At 41.4% G+C, this 14483-nt stretch overlaps 1 protein-coding gene across 3 annotated transcripts; it reads left to right on the plus strand.

Annotated features, from left to right (window-relative positions):
* Positions 1-7: 7 nt before the first annotated feature.
* LOC121875420 (putative transcription factor capicua) lies at positions 8-13952 on the plus strand. 3 transcript variants are annotated; one of them, XM_042379976.1, is made up of 8 exons: positions 8-293; positions 408-633; positions 724-884; positions 6308-6439; positions 8048-8218; positions 9362-9553; positions 11748-11788; positions 13720-13952. In XM_042379976.1, exons 1-8 carry the CDS (start codon positions 29-31, stop codon positions 13816-13818), a joined length of 1287 nt encoding a protein of 428 aa, XP_042235910.1. In that variant the 5' UTR covers positions 8-28; the 3' UTR covers positions 13819-13952. The 3 variants fall into 3 exon arrangements, with proteins under 3 accessions (XP_042235910.1, XP_042235911.1, XP_042235912.1); XM_042379977.1 differs by having other exon boundaries at positions 6311-6439; XM_042379978.1 differs by lacking the exon at positions 11748-11788.
* The last annotated feature ends 531 nt before the right edge of the window (positions 13953-14483 follow it).

The following is a 14483-nucleotide window of genomic DNA, read 5'->3' on the forward strand; positions in this document are numbered from 1 at the left end:
GGGTTCTCTGGCTGCCATAACTCTTCCCATGCAGCAGTTGTCTCCATCTCAACAGCTTCAACAACAACAGCAACAACAAGTACAACAACAGCAGCAGCAGCAGCAGCAGCAGCAGCAGCAGCAGCAGCAGCAGCAACAGAAAGTTAAAGCCCAGGTTGCTAGTATACCTGTAGCAGTGCCAGGAGGAAGACCTTTAGACGACGAAGAATTAGACGACAAACCAAAGTTTATTTTGGCTCCTACGCCGGCACAGCTCGGCAAGGCCCCTAGACAAAAGCGACTCAACTCTTCAGGTAAATCTTTTAACGCTGACTGTGGTTTATTGTCTAGCGTAACCAAAAAAAAATAGGTTTTAATCTCTGGATTTATTGAATGTTGCAGATACTGTAGTAATGATGTTATTCCAGGGCAAATATCATCTATAGGAGACACTGCACCACAGTTATCTCCGGACGTAAAGATGGCTCCTCCGCACCACCCCAGCGGAGACAGTAAGGTATCTCCGGTGTTGAGTAATGCTTCAGAGGGCGACTCATCAGTACAGACGACCACCCAGCAGATGGTCTCTGTTCCACCATCACCTAGTGAGAAGAAGAGTTTCTTTAAGAAAAATATTGAGGATGGCATGGACAAGTACGTTGTATAACCTAACCTACACCCCACCCTACACACCCTACACTACCCACCCTACACCAAGTAATTAACACCCATCTTGTATATCAGGGTCCTTGAAGAGGTGAATTTCGAGCAGAAGTTCGGAGCGCTGCCCGAGTTTAACCCTGACGAGGTCCAGTCCCCCAGTGTCAACGCTAGCACTGGGCCCTCCGTACCTTCCTCCCCGCGGACCTTTATTACGTCTTACAGGAAAAAACGTAAACATTCCAGTAAGTAGAGTACAGTATTGGTGATAGAGTTCGTGTTAGTTGTAGAGTACAGTATTGGTGATAGAGTTCGTGTTAGTTGTAGAGTACAGTATTGGTGATAGAGTTCGTGTTAGTTGTAGAGAGTACAGTATTGGTGATAGAGTTAGGTAGTTTTGAAGTATAGTATTGGTGATAGAGTTAGGTGTTAGTTTTAGAGTACAGTGTGGTGATAGAGTTAGTGTTAGTTGTAGAGTGCAATTATTGGTGATAGAGTTAGGTGTTAGTTGTAGAGTACAGTATTGGTGATAGGTTAAGTGATAGTTGTAGAGTACAGTATTGTTGATAGAGTTAGTGTTAGTTTTGAGTACAGTATTGGTGATAGAGTTCGTGTTAGTTGTAGAGTACAGTATTGGTGATAGAGTTCGTGTTAGTTGTAGAGTACAGTATTGGTGATAGAGTTCGTGTTAGTTGTAGAGTACAGTATTGGTGATAGAGTTCGTGTTAGTTGTAGAGTACAGTATTGGTGATAGAGTTCGTGTTAGTTTTAGAGTACAGTATTGGTGATAGAGTTCGTGTTAGTTGTAGAGTACAGTATTGATGATAGAGTTCGTGTTAGTTTTAGAGTACAGTATTGGTGATAGAGTAGATATATATGTATAAGTACAGTAGTAGTAATAAGTACTGTATTTGTAAGTACATTTAAGTAGTACAGGTACTCCTCTACTTACCAATGAGTTAAGTTCCTGAGGCTCGTTTATAAGTCCAATTGTTTGTAAATCCAACTTTACTCCTGTAGATACCAAACATATTGTAAAAAATGAAAAGATTGTGGATATTTAGTAGAGCTATAGCCTTTAATACAGCCTTAAAACCTGGCTCACTCTTCTAGGTAATATTTGTTCTATCTGGAATTATCTTCAAAATAATCCAGTCTCATTCACATTAAACACCTGTTCTGGCAGGTAACCCCCTCAGTGATGATGTTTGTATCTGTGAAAGTTTGTAAGTTGAACGTTCTTAAGTAGAGGAGAACTTGTACACTTTGTTGAACGTTCTTATGTAGAGGAACACCTGTACACCTTGTTGAACGTTCTTAAGTAGAGGACCACCTGTACACTTTGTTGAACGTTCTTAAGTAGAGGACCACCTGTACACCTTGTTGAACGTTCTTAAGTAGAGGACCACTTGTACACTTTGTTGAACGTTCTTATGTAGAGGAACACCTGTACACCTTGTTGAACGTTCTTAAGTAGAGGACCACTTGTACACTTTGTTGAACGTTCTTATGCAGAGGAACACCTGTACACTTTGTTGAACGTTCTTAAGTAGAGGACCACCTGTACACCTTGTTGAACGTTCTTAAGTAGAGGACCACCTGTACACTTTGTTGAACGTTCTTAAGTAGAGGACCACCTGTACACTTTGTTGAACGTTCTTAAGTAGAGGAACACCTGTACAGTTTCAGTACCAGAGCCGTCCCTAGAGGGGTGTGGGTCCCAGGGCAATTCATACACTGAGGGTCCCTTTAGTAGTCTTTATATTACATTTATCTAGTTACATACATACATACTGTAATATACATATTGTTAATTCCTCAATCATACTATAACTACATCAATTATTATGTGATTTATATTATAACATATTCTAAAAGATAAATTTGTATATATTATATTTGTGAACTGTAACAACTATTCATAATTTACTGTTATAGTCTAAAACAAAAAAAAATGAAATGTAATTCTCTTATATTCTGAACCTGTTTATTTAATAATTTTGTCAACTTAAACATCAATATCATGACATAAAAAACAGGTTCATTTTCACAGCTGCCTGCTTTATACAATTCACTTTCCTCATCTTTTTGGTACCTAACTCTGCCATTAGATCCTCATACTCAAAATTTGTTGCCGATTCCTTTTCAATGGAAATCATAGCCGGTTCACTCGACCTTTCTTGAGACATAGTTGGTTCACTTGACCTTTCTTGAGACATAGCCAGTTCACTCGACCTTTCTTGAGACATAGCCGGTTCACTCGACCTTTCTTGAGACATAGCCAGTTCACTCGACCTTTCTTGAGACATAGTTGGTTCACTCGACCTTTCTTGAGACATAGCCAGTTCACTCGACCTTTCTTGAGACATAGTTGGTTCACTCGACCTTTCTTGAGACATAGTTATTCTTAGTTTTTATTAATTTAAATTTGGAAAAAACTTCGCTCTCCTAATGCAACTGTGAGTGGAATTGTCAACAAAATCTTATATTCAATTTCTGTGTTTGAGAAGGAACCATCGGGAGGTTTTAGAAACCGAAAGACTTAAGTGTACTTTTTGTTTCTTGGGGAATGATTTCTCGGAGTACGCGAGGCTATAGGTCTTCTCCGTCAATAGCTTAAGAATCTCAAACACTCGGTGAGTTGTCCAAAGCTATACACTGCATCTTCATGTTGTCTTCCATTTCTCAAAGTTTCTTCACAGGAAACCAAAGTTACTGGCATACTCTTGTATCTGCTTAAATCTTGTTGTCAGTGACATTATTGCCTGATCAACAATGACCAAAGAGTAATTTCTTTCAAATGTTTTCTCTGGGGAGTTTTGTGAATCATCCTTCTTGTCAGATGGACGTCGTTGTCGTTGTTTTACTCGGCGATCCTTTAGTACAGGTTCGATCTCCATCCCGAATGCTATTTTGTCTGCTGTCGTCTTGGCTGAGGCAAATCCAGTGTTCCTGTATTTCTGCAGTAACTCCTTGAATGGTCTTGATGGCCATATCTCGCTGCATGTCTCTCTACTGAAGAGTCTTACTCACAGTGTTTACAGCAAACAGGATGTCATACCATACAATCATTCCTTAAAGAAATTCAAAGTTTTGGAGTTTGTAGCAGGCCAAGGACTCTGCTTCACTTGGCCAAGGACTCTGCTTCACTTGGCCAAGGACTCTGCTTCACTTGGCCAAGGACTCTGCTTCACTTGACCAAGGACTCTGCTTCACTTGGCCAAGGACTCTGCTTCACTTGACCAAGGACTCTGCTTCACTTGGCCAAGGACTCTGCTTCACTTGGCCAAGGACTCTGCTTCACTTGGCCAAGGACTCTGCTTCACTTGGCCAAGGACTCTGCTTCACTTGGCCAAGGACTCTGCTTCACTTGGTCAAGGACTCTGCTTCACTTGGCCAAGGACTCTGCTTCACTTGGCCAAGGACTCTGCTTCACTTGAGTTATTGTATTGTACTACCCTGTAGGTAGTAGACATCTACCAAACAGGGAGGTCCTACCGCCTGGGAAGATATTGGAAACATAATGTGTTGTCACATGGTAGACTCTGCTGCCATATGGCATCACGAAAATTGTGACCAAGTCTCAGGTTGCTGATCTGTCTTTCTGCCTCATTTACACACAATTGCAAGGTCTCAATTGTTCCTATTACATGACAACACAACATACATATAGCGTTTCTCACTATTGACTTTTTTCATTCTTGTATTTCTTTGTATTTATTATTATTATTATTAATATCACAGTGTTATTATTATTATTATCATTAATATTTTATTTTTATTATAAATTTCATTTACTTGTCTGGTAGCTGATGTCTTTCACACACTCACTCAACAGTCCCACCCAGTTTATGGTAATGGTATGGACTCAGAGTGAACATGCCTATGGTAATGGTATGGACTCAGAGTGAACATGTCTTCTTAGCACTTGCCATGTACGAGTAGAAGCGGAAAATATATTATATATTGGCCGTACAGTACAACAACCTTCTTGGTGGATATAAGCCAACTTCCATCAACCTTCTTGGTGGATATAAACCAGCTTCCATCAACCTTCTTGGTGGATATAAGCCAACCTCCATCATATATTCTCCATTTGTCAATATTCACATGTAATAGTCTTCTGAAAAGTGTCGGTTTTCACCATTTTTTTTAGAAACACATAATTTTCACCAGATAACTTAATAGGTCATCTTTTTCTTCCAAAATATCTGTTGTGGTAGTGTCCAGTAATGTGGCCAACTGGATCACATAGATCTTCATCATCCTGACTGTTAGCGTAGGTACTACTGTCCATTTTAAAAGCCTTAGTATTTGTTCGGTACTCTCCTCCACACCGTCACAGTCGCTCGGGTCCTTTTTCTTCCAAAATATCTGTTGTGGTAGTGTCCAGTAACGTGGCCAACTGGATCACATAGATCTTCATCATCCTGACTGTTAGCGTAGGTACTACTGTCCATTTGAAAAGCCTTAGTATTTGTTCGGTACTCTCCTCCACACCGTCACAGTCGCTCAGGTTCTTTTTCTTCCAAAATATCTGTTGTGGTAGTGTCCAGTAACTTGGCCAACTGGATCACATAGATCTTCATCATCCTGACTGTTAGCGTAGGTACTACTGTCCATTTTAAAAGCCTTAGTATTTGTTCGGTACTCTCCTCCACACCGTCACAGTCGCTCAGGTTCTTTTTGCATTGGTTTCTGGTGGTTTTAAAACACATATTTTTCTAGGGAACTTTTCATTAACATTTTGATTTGTTCTCTATTCCTTTTCTCTGCACCTGAGATGTCTTTGTCTCTGTTCCTGCTGGCCACGGAATGATAGAGGGCTGTGTACGACAGTAAAATAATGCATATCAACAATTTCACAAAACACAAATTACGGACAACTGGAGATTCAGAGTTTGGACAACACTGACAGGTGACCACTGTACAGGTGACCACTGTCAACACTCCTCTTTGACAGAGAGCACAGTAAAGAATGACATTGTTCTCAGTCTGGGTGGTAAGGTGAGGTCAGCTTAACGCAATCACTAACTGGGTGAGGTAAGGGTCCGGGGCGACTCTGATTAGCACAGTATAAGGTAGAGTAGAAGTGTTAGCACAGTATAAGGTAGAGTAGAAGTGTTACCACAGTATAAGGTAGAGTAGAAGTGTTACCACAGTATAAGGTAGAGTAGAAGTGTTACCACAGTATAAGGTAGAGTAGAAGTGTTACCACAGTATAAGGTAGAGTAGAAGTGTTAGCACAGTATAAGGTAGAGTAGAAGTGTTACCACAGTATAAGGTAGAGTATAAGTGTTACCACAGTATAAGGTAGAGTAGAAGTGTTACCACAGTATAAGGTAGAGTAGAAGTGTTACCACAGTATAAGGTAGAGTATAAGTGTTACCACAGTATAAGGTAGAGTAGAAGTGTTACCACAGTATAAGGTAGAGTAGAAGTGTTAGCACAGTATAAGGTAGAGTAGAAGTGTTACCACAGTATAAGGTAGAGTAGAAGTGTTACCACAGTATAAGGTAGAGTATAAGTGTTACCACAGTATAAGGTAGAGTAGAAGTGTTACCACAGTATAAGGTAGAGTAGAAGTGTTACCACAGTATAAGGTAGAGTAGAAGTGTTACCACAGTATAAGGTAGAGTATAAGTGGTACTAATAGTGTTTTCTTCAGCAGGTGGTGAAGAGTCAGGCTCAGATACTCCCATGAGTGTCACCCCTCACCAGACACCCTCACTGACACCCTCCTCCACACTGCAAGGATCCAAGTTCTTTCCTCCTGATTTCAACCCAGAGACTTTCAAGGGTGAGTTAAACCTTCAAGGGTGAGTTAAACCTTCAAGGGTGAGTTAAACCTTCTAGGGTGAGTTAAACCTTCAAGGGTGAGTTAAACCTTCAAGGGTGAGTTAATCCTTCAAGGGTGAGTTAAACCTTCAAGGGTGAGTTAAACCTTCAAGGGTGAGTTAAACCTTCAAGGGTGAGTTAAACCTTCAAGGGTGAGTTAAACCTTCAAGGGTGAGTTAAACCTTCAAGGGTGAGTTAAACTTCAAGGGTGAGTTAATCCTTCAAGGGTGAGTTAAACCTTCAAGGGTGAGTTAAACCTTCAAGGGTGAGTTAAACCTTCAAGGGTGATTAATCCTTCAAGGGTGAGTTAAACCTTCAAGAGTTAAACCTTCAGGGTGAGTTAAACCTTCAGGGTGAGTTAATCCTTCAAGGGTGAGTTAAACCTTCAAGGGTGAGTTATAGGGACAACAGTAGTGCCCAGTACAGTGTAGGTCAGACGGTACAGTGTAGGTCAGGCCAGTACAGTGTAGGTCAGACAGTGTGACAGTGCAGGTCACAGTACAGCACAGTGTAGGTCAGACAGCACAGTGTAGGTCAGACAGTACAGTGTAGGTCACAGTACAGTGTAGGTCAGACAGTACAGGTGTAGGTCAGACAGCACAGTGTAGGTCAGACAGTACAGTGTAGGTCAGACAGTACAGTGTAGGTCAGACAGTACAGTGTAGGTCAGACAGTACAGTGTAGGTCAGACAGCACAGTGTAGGTCAGACAGTACAGTGTAGGTCAGACAGTACAGTGTAGGTCAGACAGTACAGTGTAGGTCAGACAGTACAGTGTAGGTCAGACAGTACAGTGTAGGTCACAGTACAGTGTAGGTCAGACAGTACAGTGTAGTGGCTCAGTATATTGGTCATCAGTTTTTTATATAAACTAATTTACCAGATTACAGTAGAGGAAACAACAGTCAACTGGTCTCAACCATCTGATGGCCTGGAATTATATACAATAGTTTCCTCAATATAATATACAATGAACCGTCAAAAAGCCTGACCATATTTCCCGCCAAATTGTCTGGACTTTGGAGAATTAACTGGACAGCATCTAGTGGGGAGTGAATTAACTGGACAGCATCTAGTGGGAGTGAATTAACTGGACAGCATCTAGTGGGAGTGAATTAACTGGACAGCATCTAGTGGGAGTGAATTAACTGGACAGCATCTAGTGGGGTGAATTAACTGGACAGCATCTGAGTGGGGAGTGAATTAACTGGACGGCATCTGGTGGTGAATTAACTGGACGGCATCTGGTTGGGAGTGAATTAACTGGACAGCATCTAGTGGGAGTGAATTAACTGGACAGCATCTAGTGGGAGTGAATTAACTGGACAGCATCTAGTGGGAGTGAATTAACTGGACAGCATCTAGTGGGGAGTGAATTAACTGGACAGCATCTAGTGGGGAGTGAATTAACTGTTAAGACTTGTCCAGGGGCAAAAATCGCTGGGTATGACTCTGGATTGGGTCAGGTTAGGTTAAGTTAGGTCAGGTTAGATTAAGATTAGGTTAAAGTTAAATTAGGGTTAGGTCAGGTCAGGTCAGATAGAGCAGTAATCAGTTTACCACCTCAACAGTTGGTGAGTCTCGGGCGGACAAGTGCGAGATAGAGTCACCTGCTGCAGGAGGCCGTTCACCCAAGACTCCCAGAGATGCGGACAAGAGCCATTCATCCTTGAGGCACATCCTGGATCAGAGGCGCACCCTTGTGATGCAGCTCTTTACTGAATATGGCTGGTTCCCATCTGGTGAGAGAGAGAGAGAGAGAGAGAGAGAGCGAGCTGGTTCCATCTAATTGTGAGAGAAGAGAGAAATGAGCTGGTTCCCATCTGGTGAGAGAGAGAGAAACTGGTTCCCATCTGGTGAGAGAGAGCTGACTGGATTTCCATCTGGTGAGAGAGAAGCTGACTGGTTCCCATCTGGTGAGGAGAGAGAGAGAGAGAGAGAGAGGGAAAGCTGGTTCCCATCTGGTGAGAGAGAGAGAGAGAGAGAGAGAGAGAGAGAGAGAGAGCTGGTTCCCATCTGGTGAGAGAGAGAGAGAGAGAGAGAGAGAGAGAGCTGGTTCCATCTGGTGAGAGAGAGAGAGAGAGAGAGAGAGAGAGAGCTGGTTCCCATCTGGTGAGAGAGAGAGAGGCTGGGTTCCCATCTGGTGAGAGAGAGCTGGTTCCCATCTGGTGAGAGAGAGAGAGCTAAGTTTCCCATCTGGTGAGAGAGAGAGGGAGAGAGAGAGCTGGTTCCCATCTGGTGAGAGAGAAGCTGACTGGTTCCCATCTGGTGAGAGAGAGAGCGAGCTGGTTCCCATCTGGTGAGAGAGAGAGAGAGAGAGAGAGAGAATGAATTATAGTTATAACCCCCCTATAATGAACTTCTCTCTCACCATCTAACAAACCCTCGATATAATGGACTTTCATCTCTATATAATCCATTAAATTGAGTTAAGTTAAGCTTATACAATCTGACAGTAAAGCACTAAGCTGGGGCAGATCCAGGAGGGGGGGGGGGGCGCTGTCCTAAGGGTCCGTACCCTCCTTTTGATCAGCTACTTCCAATAGTTTTTCTTTATTACAGTATTGTACTCAGACTTTTGTATATATAGTAGAAAAGTATTACTATTGACCTCAGAATATCTCCTAATATAACATGACCTCAAAATGGCCATTATATTACACCGCCGTCCACCCCATTTTGATAGTCCTGGACCTGCCTCTGCTAAGACAACAAGCGGAAATGTACGCACATATGTGTTCATATCCTCAACACACACACACACACAGAGTAAAGTATGTGTGTATATTGCTACTTTACTGTATGTGTGTATGTAAGTTGAGGATATGTGCGTATATTTCTACTTTATTCTGTGTGTGTGTGAACTAATTGTAACCCCCTCACAGCCCAAGCCGTCGCAGCATTCCAGTCTCGATACTCGGACATCTTCCCTACCAAGAACTGTCTGATACTCAAGATAAGAGAAGTACGTCAGAAGGTCCACCAGAACACACCCAACACACCTGGTGTACCGAGCAGTCCTAACCCGGCCACACACACTGGGTCCTCCTTACAACACCCCCACAACAACCACCACAGTGAGTTGTAAATGAACCGTTGTTCTTGTTTTTGGCTGCCGTGTAAAAAGAACTTGGTGTTTTGTTTTTTTGTTTTTTTTTACGAACCAGAAATTCTTTAGTGGAGATATTTTGTGGAGTTTTGTGTTGTGTGCCAGTGTTGCTAGAACAAATTCACTCTCTTGTGTTTTAAATCATTTCCTTCACACTATTACAACCAAACAAAGGTTAGGTTATGGTTGGTTCGATTAGGTTAGGTTACGTTAGGTTATCAGTTTAAATTAGGTTAGGTATATTATACCTGTGTTAGTTTTGGTTAGGTTAAGTTAGGTTAGGTTAATGTTTGTGTCAGTTCACTCCTCATCAATATATTATCACAACAGGTCTTTACCAGTAGGATGCTGCTGGATAATGATCTTTATTGATTTACTTACTGAAACACACACACACACACACACACACACACACACACTTTGGTTTAGGAACACCCAAATATAGTGAATGTAATACTGGTTTTCAAGAAGGGAGATAGATCACTATCCTCTAGCTACCGTCCAATCAGTCTAACATCAATTGTGGGCAAATTACTGGAAACAATCATTTCAAACTCTATTCAATTCACCTGGAGAAGCACAAGTTGATCAATGATTCCCAACATGGCTTCACAAGTGGGCATTCATGTTTAACTAATCTATTAACATTACTTTCATCTGTTTTTGAATCAGTGGATGAGGGGCACGACTATGATGTGGTATATCTTGACTTAAGCAAAGCCTTCGACAGAGTCCCCCACGAAAGGCTAATAAGAAAAGTGGAGGCTCATGGCATTGGAGGAGATATTCTAAAATGGATTAGGGCGTGGTTACAGGACAGGAAACAGCGAGTGAGCATTAACGACGCTAAATCCGATTGGAGCAACGTCACTAGTGGAGTACCCCAAGGCTCAGTACTTGGACCATTATTATTTATCATATACGTAAATAACATAGATATTGGCGTAGACAACAACATAAGTAAATTTGCTGATGACACTAAAATAGGGCGTGTAATTAAAGCTGACGAGGACTCCGCAAAACTACAGGAAGATCTAGACAATTTTTTCGAATGGTCAGAAAAATGGCAGATGAAATTCAACGTGGACAAATGTAAAGTACCCAGTATAGGAGATGTAAACAGGGAAACCAGATACCAGATGAACAACGATGATATAGAGAAATCCGACTGAGAGAAAGATTTAGGAGTAATGATGAGTAGGAATCTTAAACCAAGTAAACAATGTGTATTAGCTGGGAACAAGGCTAATAAAGTACTTGGGTTCATACAAAGGAGTGTTAGTTACAAGACTAGCGAGGTCATCCTAAAACTATATCTTGTGCTTGTTAGACCTCACTTGGATTACGCAGTTCAGAGGAGAATGACAAGTCTAATCCCGGGCATTAGGAACCTTGAGTACAGAGACAGGTTAAAGCATCTTAATTTACACTCCCTCGAGAGACGTAGAGTGAGGGGCAATATGATAGAGGTGTATAAATGGAAGTCAGGACTAAACAAAGGTGATATAACAAAGGTACTCAAACTATCCAACCAGGAGCGAACTCGTAACAATGGTTTTAAATTAGACAAATTTAGATTTAGGCGCGAGATAGGTAAACATTGGCCTGGAAATAGAGTAGTGGACTACTGGAACAAGTTACCAAACATCGTCATTAACTAGAACACGCTGGGTAGGTTAGGTTAGGTTGGGTGGATATATGAGTGATAGGGGTTGGGTGTTAACGGGACTGTCCAGTATGGGCCAATAGTTACTGTTCCTTCAATCATATTTTGCACAATATTTTTCTGGCATGTATTGAGTAGATGTTCCAACAGCCAATACATCTCTCCCTCCCAAGGTTCTGTCCACACTAAACACACAGCAACTGTTCTCACCTTATATGTATTTATGTATGAACTTCAACCAATCACCACATAGGTGACATTGACTGGGACAAAAATGAACCAATCAGGTCAGGTCATACCAGGCCAGGTCATACCAAGTTAGATCATACCAGGTCAGATCATACCAGGTCAGATCATACCAGATCAGGTCATACCAAGTTAGATCATACCAGGTCAGGTCATACCAGGTCAGGTCATACCAGGTCAGATCATACCAGGTCAGGTCAATTGAGGTTTGGTTGTAATATTTACCCCACCATTTTTTTCTCCACTACAGAATTTCTGGTTAACCAAAAAGAATGTCGTGGCCGAACCATCGTAAGTTATTTACCTATAGGCTGACCTACTGTGTCTGAGCTTATTGTGTGTCTAAGCTTCCTGGGTGTGTCTAAGCTTCCTGGGTGTGTCTAAGCTTACTCTGTGTGTCAGAGCTTCCTGGGTGTGTCTAAGCTTCCTGGGTGTGTCAGAGCTTCCTGGGTGTGTCAGAGCTTCCTGGGTGTGTCAGAGCTTCCTGGGTGTGTCTAAGCTTACTGTGTGTGGCTAAGCCTACTGTGTGAGTCAGTGCTTCCTGTTTGTCTAAGCTTACTCTGTGTGTCAGAGCTTCCTGTGTCTGTAAGCTTGCTGTATGTGTAAGCTTACTCAGTGTCAGCTTCTTGTGTGTCTAAGCTTACTCTGTGTGCCAGTGCTTCCTGTGTGTGTTTAAGCTTACTGTGCATGTCTAAGCTTATTCTGCGTGTCAGACCTTCCTGTGTCAGTAAACTTACTGTGTGTGTCAGAGCTCCCTGTGTGTGTCTAAGCTTACTCTGTGTGTCTGTAAGCTTAATGTGTGTGTTTAGGCTTACTGTGTGTGTCTTGAGGCTTTGCTGTATGTGTGTAAGCTTACTGTAACAGCTGTGCATGTATATAAGCTTACTGGACCTCCTGTGTGTATGTATAGCTTTCAATCTCTTATTCCTCATTAAGCTTTCCATCTCTTGTTGTACCTCTAAGCTTTCCATCTCTTGTTGTACCTCTAAGCTTTCCATCTCTTGTTGTATCTCTAAGCTTTCCATCTCTTGTATCTCTAAGCTTTCCATCTCTTGTTGTATCTCTAAGCTTTCCATCGCTTGTTGTATCTCAAAGCTTTTCATCTCTTGTTGTATCTCAAAGCTTTTCATCTCTTGTTGTACCTCTAAGCTTTCAATCTCTTATTCCTCATTAAGCTTTCCATCTCTTGTTGTACCTCTAAGCTTTCCATCTCTTGTTGTACCTCTAAGCTTTCCATCTCTTGTTGTATCTCTAAGCTTTCCATCTCTTGTTGTATCTCTAAGCTTTCCATCTGTTGTATCTCTAAGCTTTTTCATCTCTTGTTGTACCTCTAAGCTTTCAATCTCTTATTCCTCATTAAGCTTTCCATCTCTTGTTGTACCTCTAAGCTTTCCATCTCTTGTATCTCTAAGCTTTCCATCTCTTGTTGTACCTCTAAGCTTTCCATCTCTTGTTGTACCTCTAAGCTTTCTTTATAAGTATATTAGATCATTATTTTCTTGTATTTCTTAAATCTTACTAAGCTTTATCATTCTAAGCTTATTTGGCCAAGTCAGTCTGTGTCTTTCTAAGCTTTAATGATCATTTCTTTATTATCTAAGCTTAATTAGTCAGTTTATTGTTTCTCAACTTTGTGGTTAAGTCAAGTCAGGTTAAGTCAAGTCAGATTAAGTTAAGTCAGGTTAAGTTAAGTCAGGTTAAGTTAACTTGGGTTAAGTCAGGTTAAGTTAAGTTGGGTTAAGTTAAGTTGGGTTAAGTCAGGTTAAGTTAAGTCAGGTTAAGGTACATGAGGTAATATTACACTGGACAAAATTTCCATTATTCACATTTCTATTTTAACTAAAAAACCAAAACATCGGCGGCAAGACAGATGGCGGCTCAGCTAAAGGTGTGGGTCATGGCGGCTCAGCTAAAGGTGTGGGGTCATGGCGGCTCAGCTAAAGGTGTGGGTCATTTTAAACTTGAGGAGATAAAATAGCTGTTTTAAACCCCTTAATATTCTCCCTTGTTTGAGTCCCATGTGAGGGGGGGGTGGGGAGCCATCCTTGGGGGGGGGCGTCTTATACCCTTTTAAGTGAATATATTAAGGAGTAACTTGTATAAAAAAATCTGAAGGTGAACTGATGATATTTTGCCCCTGTAGGTGAACATATTGAAGGGATGACTATAATTTGTTTCCTGGTGTGGGAGAGATGGTCATTATAAGCGTTTCTTCTCCTCAGGTACACGATCATCTCTCACTGCCGCTGTGTCAACGTCAAATCAAGCCACCACTTCCCTCCCAGTCGGCACATAATGCCACATCTCGGCTAGATTATTAATTTTACTGTGTTGTTTTTTTATTTTTATTTATATTTTAACCAATGGCTACCCAGCATTACTACATAATAATAACATTGGCATTTTACTACTGTTAAGAGTTGAATGTGTACTTTGTATAAATTAGCGACAGTTATTGTGTTTTATTTCTCAACGAGTGTACAGTTATTCCCTCGTCATAAGTAGTGTAATAATTAACAGCTTGGAACATGTACAGTAGACCCTTGTGCCACTGAGTTACCCAGGCACTCTTGCTCAATTGTTTGTGTCTCACCAAAGTCAGTGTAGAGAGGTCGGACCGACAGTGGTCTAGTTTTTGATCGCTCTGCACAGTGACGTCGCATGAAATATAGCTGGCTGGCCTCTCTCTCTCTCTCTCCTGGTATGGGAAGGTTTAGTTGAGAAAGATGTAGCTGTAGTAAGAGGGACTATCTAAAAGGGCGTTGTAAAAGGTCTGGCCGCTTTCGTCCCTTCCAATTTCTACTCTCCAATATATTTCAGTGAGATAGAACAAGTTTTTGACAACATTTGGTCTTCATATTTAACCTGCTGTCATTGCTGCCCCCCCCCTCCCTCCCATACATTTAAATTCATTTCACATAGTTTGTATTCTAAACCAAACTCTTTCTTACTTGCTGTCATCATTTCCCAAATACAGGAATCAGTT

The sequence above is a fragment of the Homarus americanus genome, unplaced genomic scaffold (genome assembly GCF_018991925.1).
Source record: "Homarus americanus isolate GMGI-L3 unplaced genomic scaffold, GMGI_Hamer_2.0 scaffold19509, whole genome shotgun sequence".
NCBI lineage: Eukaryota > Metazoa > Arthropoda > Malacostraca > Decapoda > Nephropidae > Homarus > Homarus americanus.

What these genes read in the sequence shown, in the direction of transcription:
- LOC121875420 (XM_042379976.1), top strand. Translation starts at nt 29, where the DNA reads ATGCAGCAGTTGTCTCCATCTCAACAGCTTCAACAACAACAGCAACAA. An exon ending in AAAGCGACTCAACTCTTCAG is followed by an intron (nt 294 to 407) that starts GTAAATCTTTTA and finishes ATGTTATTCCAG; the next exon opens with GGCAAATATCATCTATAGGA. An exon ending in CAACCCAGAGACTTTCAAGG is followed by an intron (nt 6,440 to 8,047) that starts GTGAGTTAAACC and finishes CCACCTCAACAG; the next exon opens with TTGGTGAGTCTCGGGCGGAC.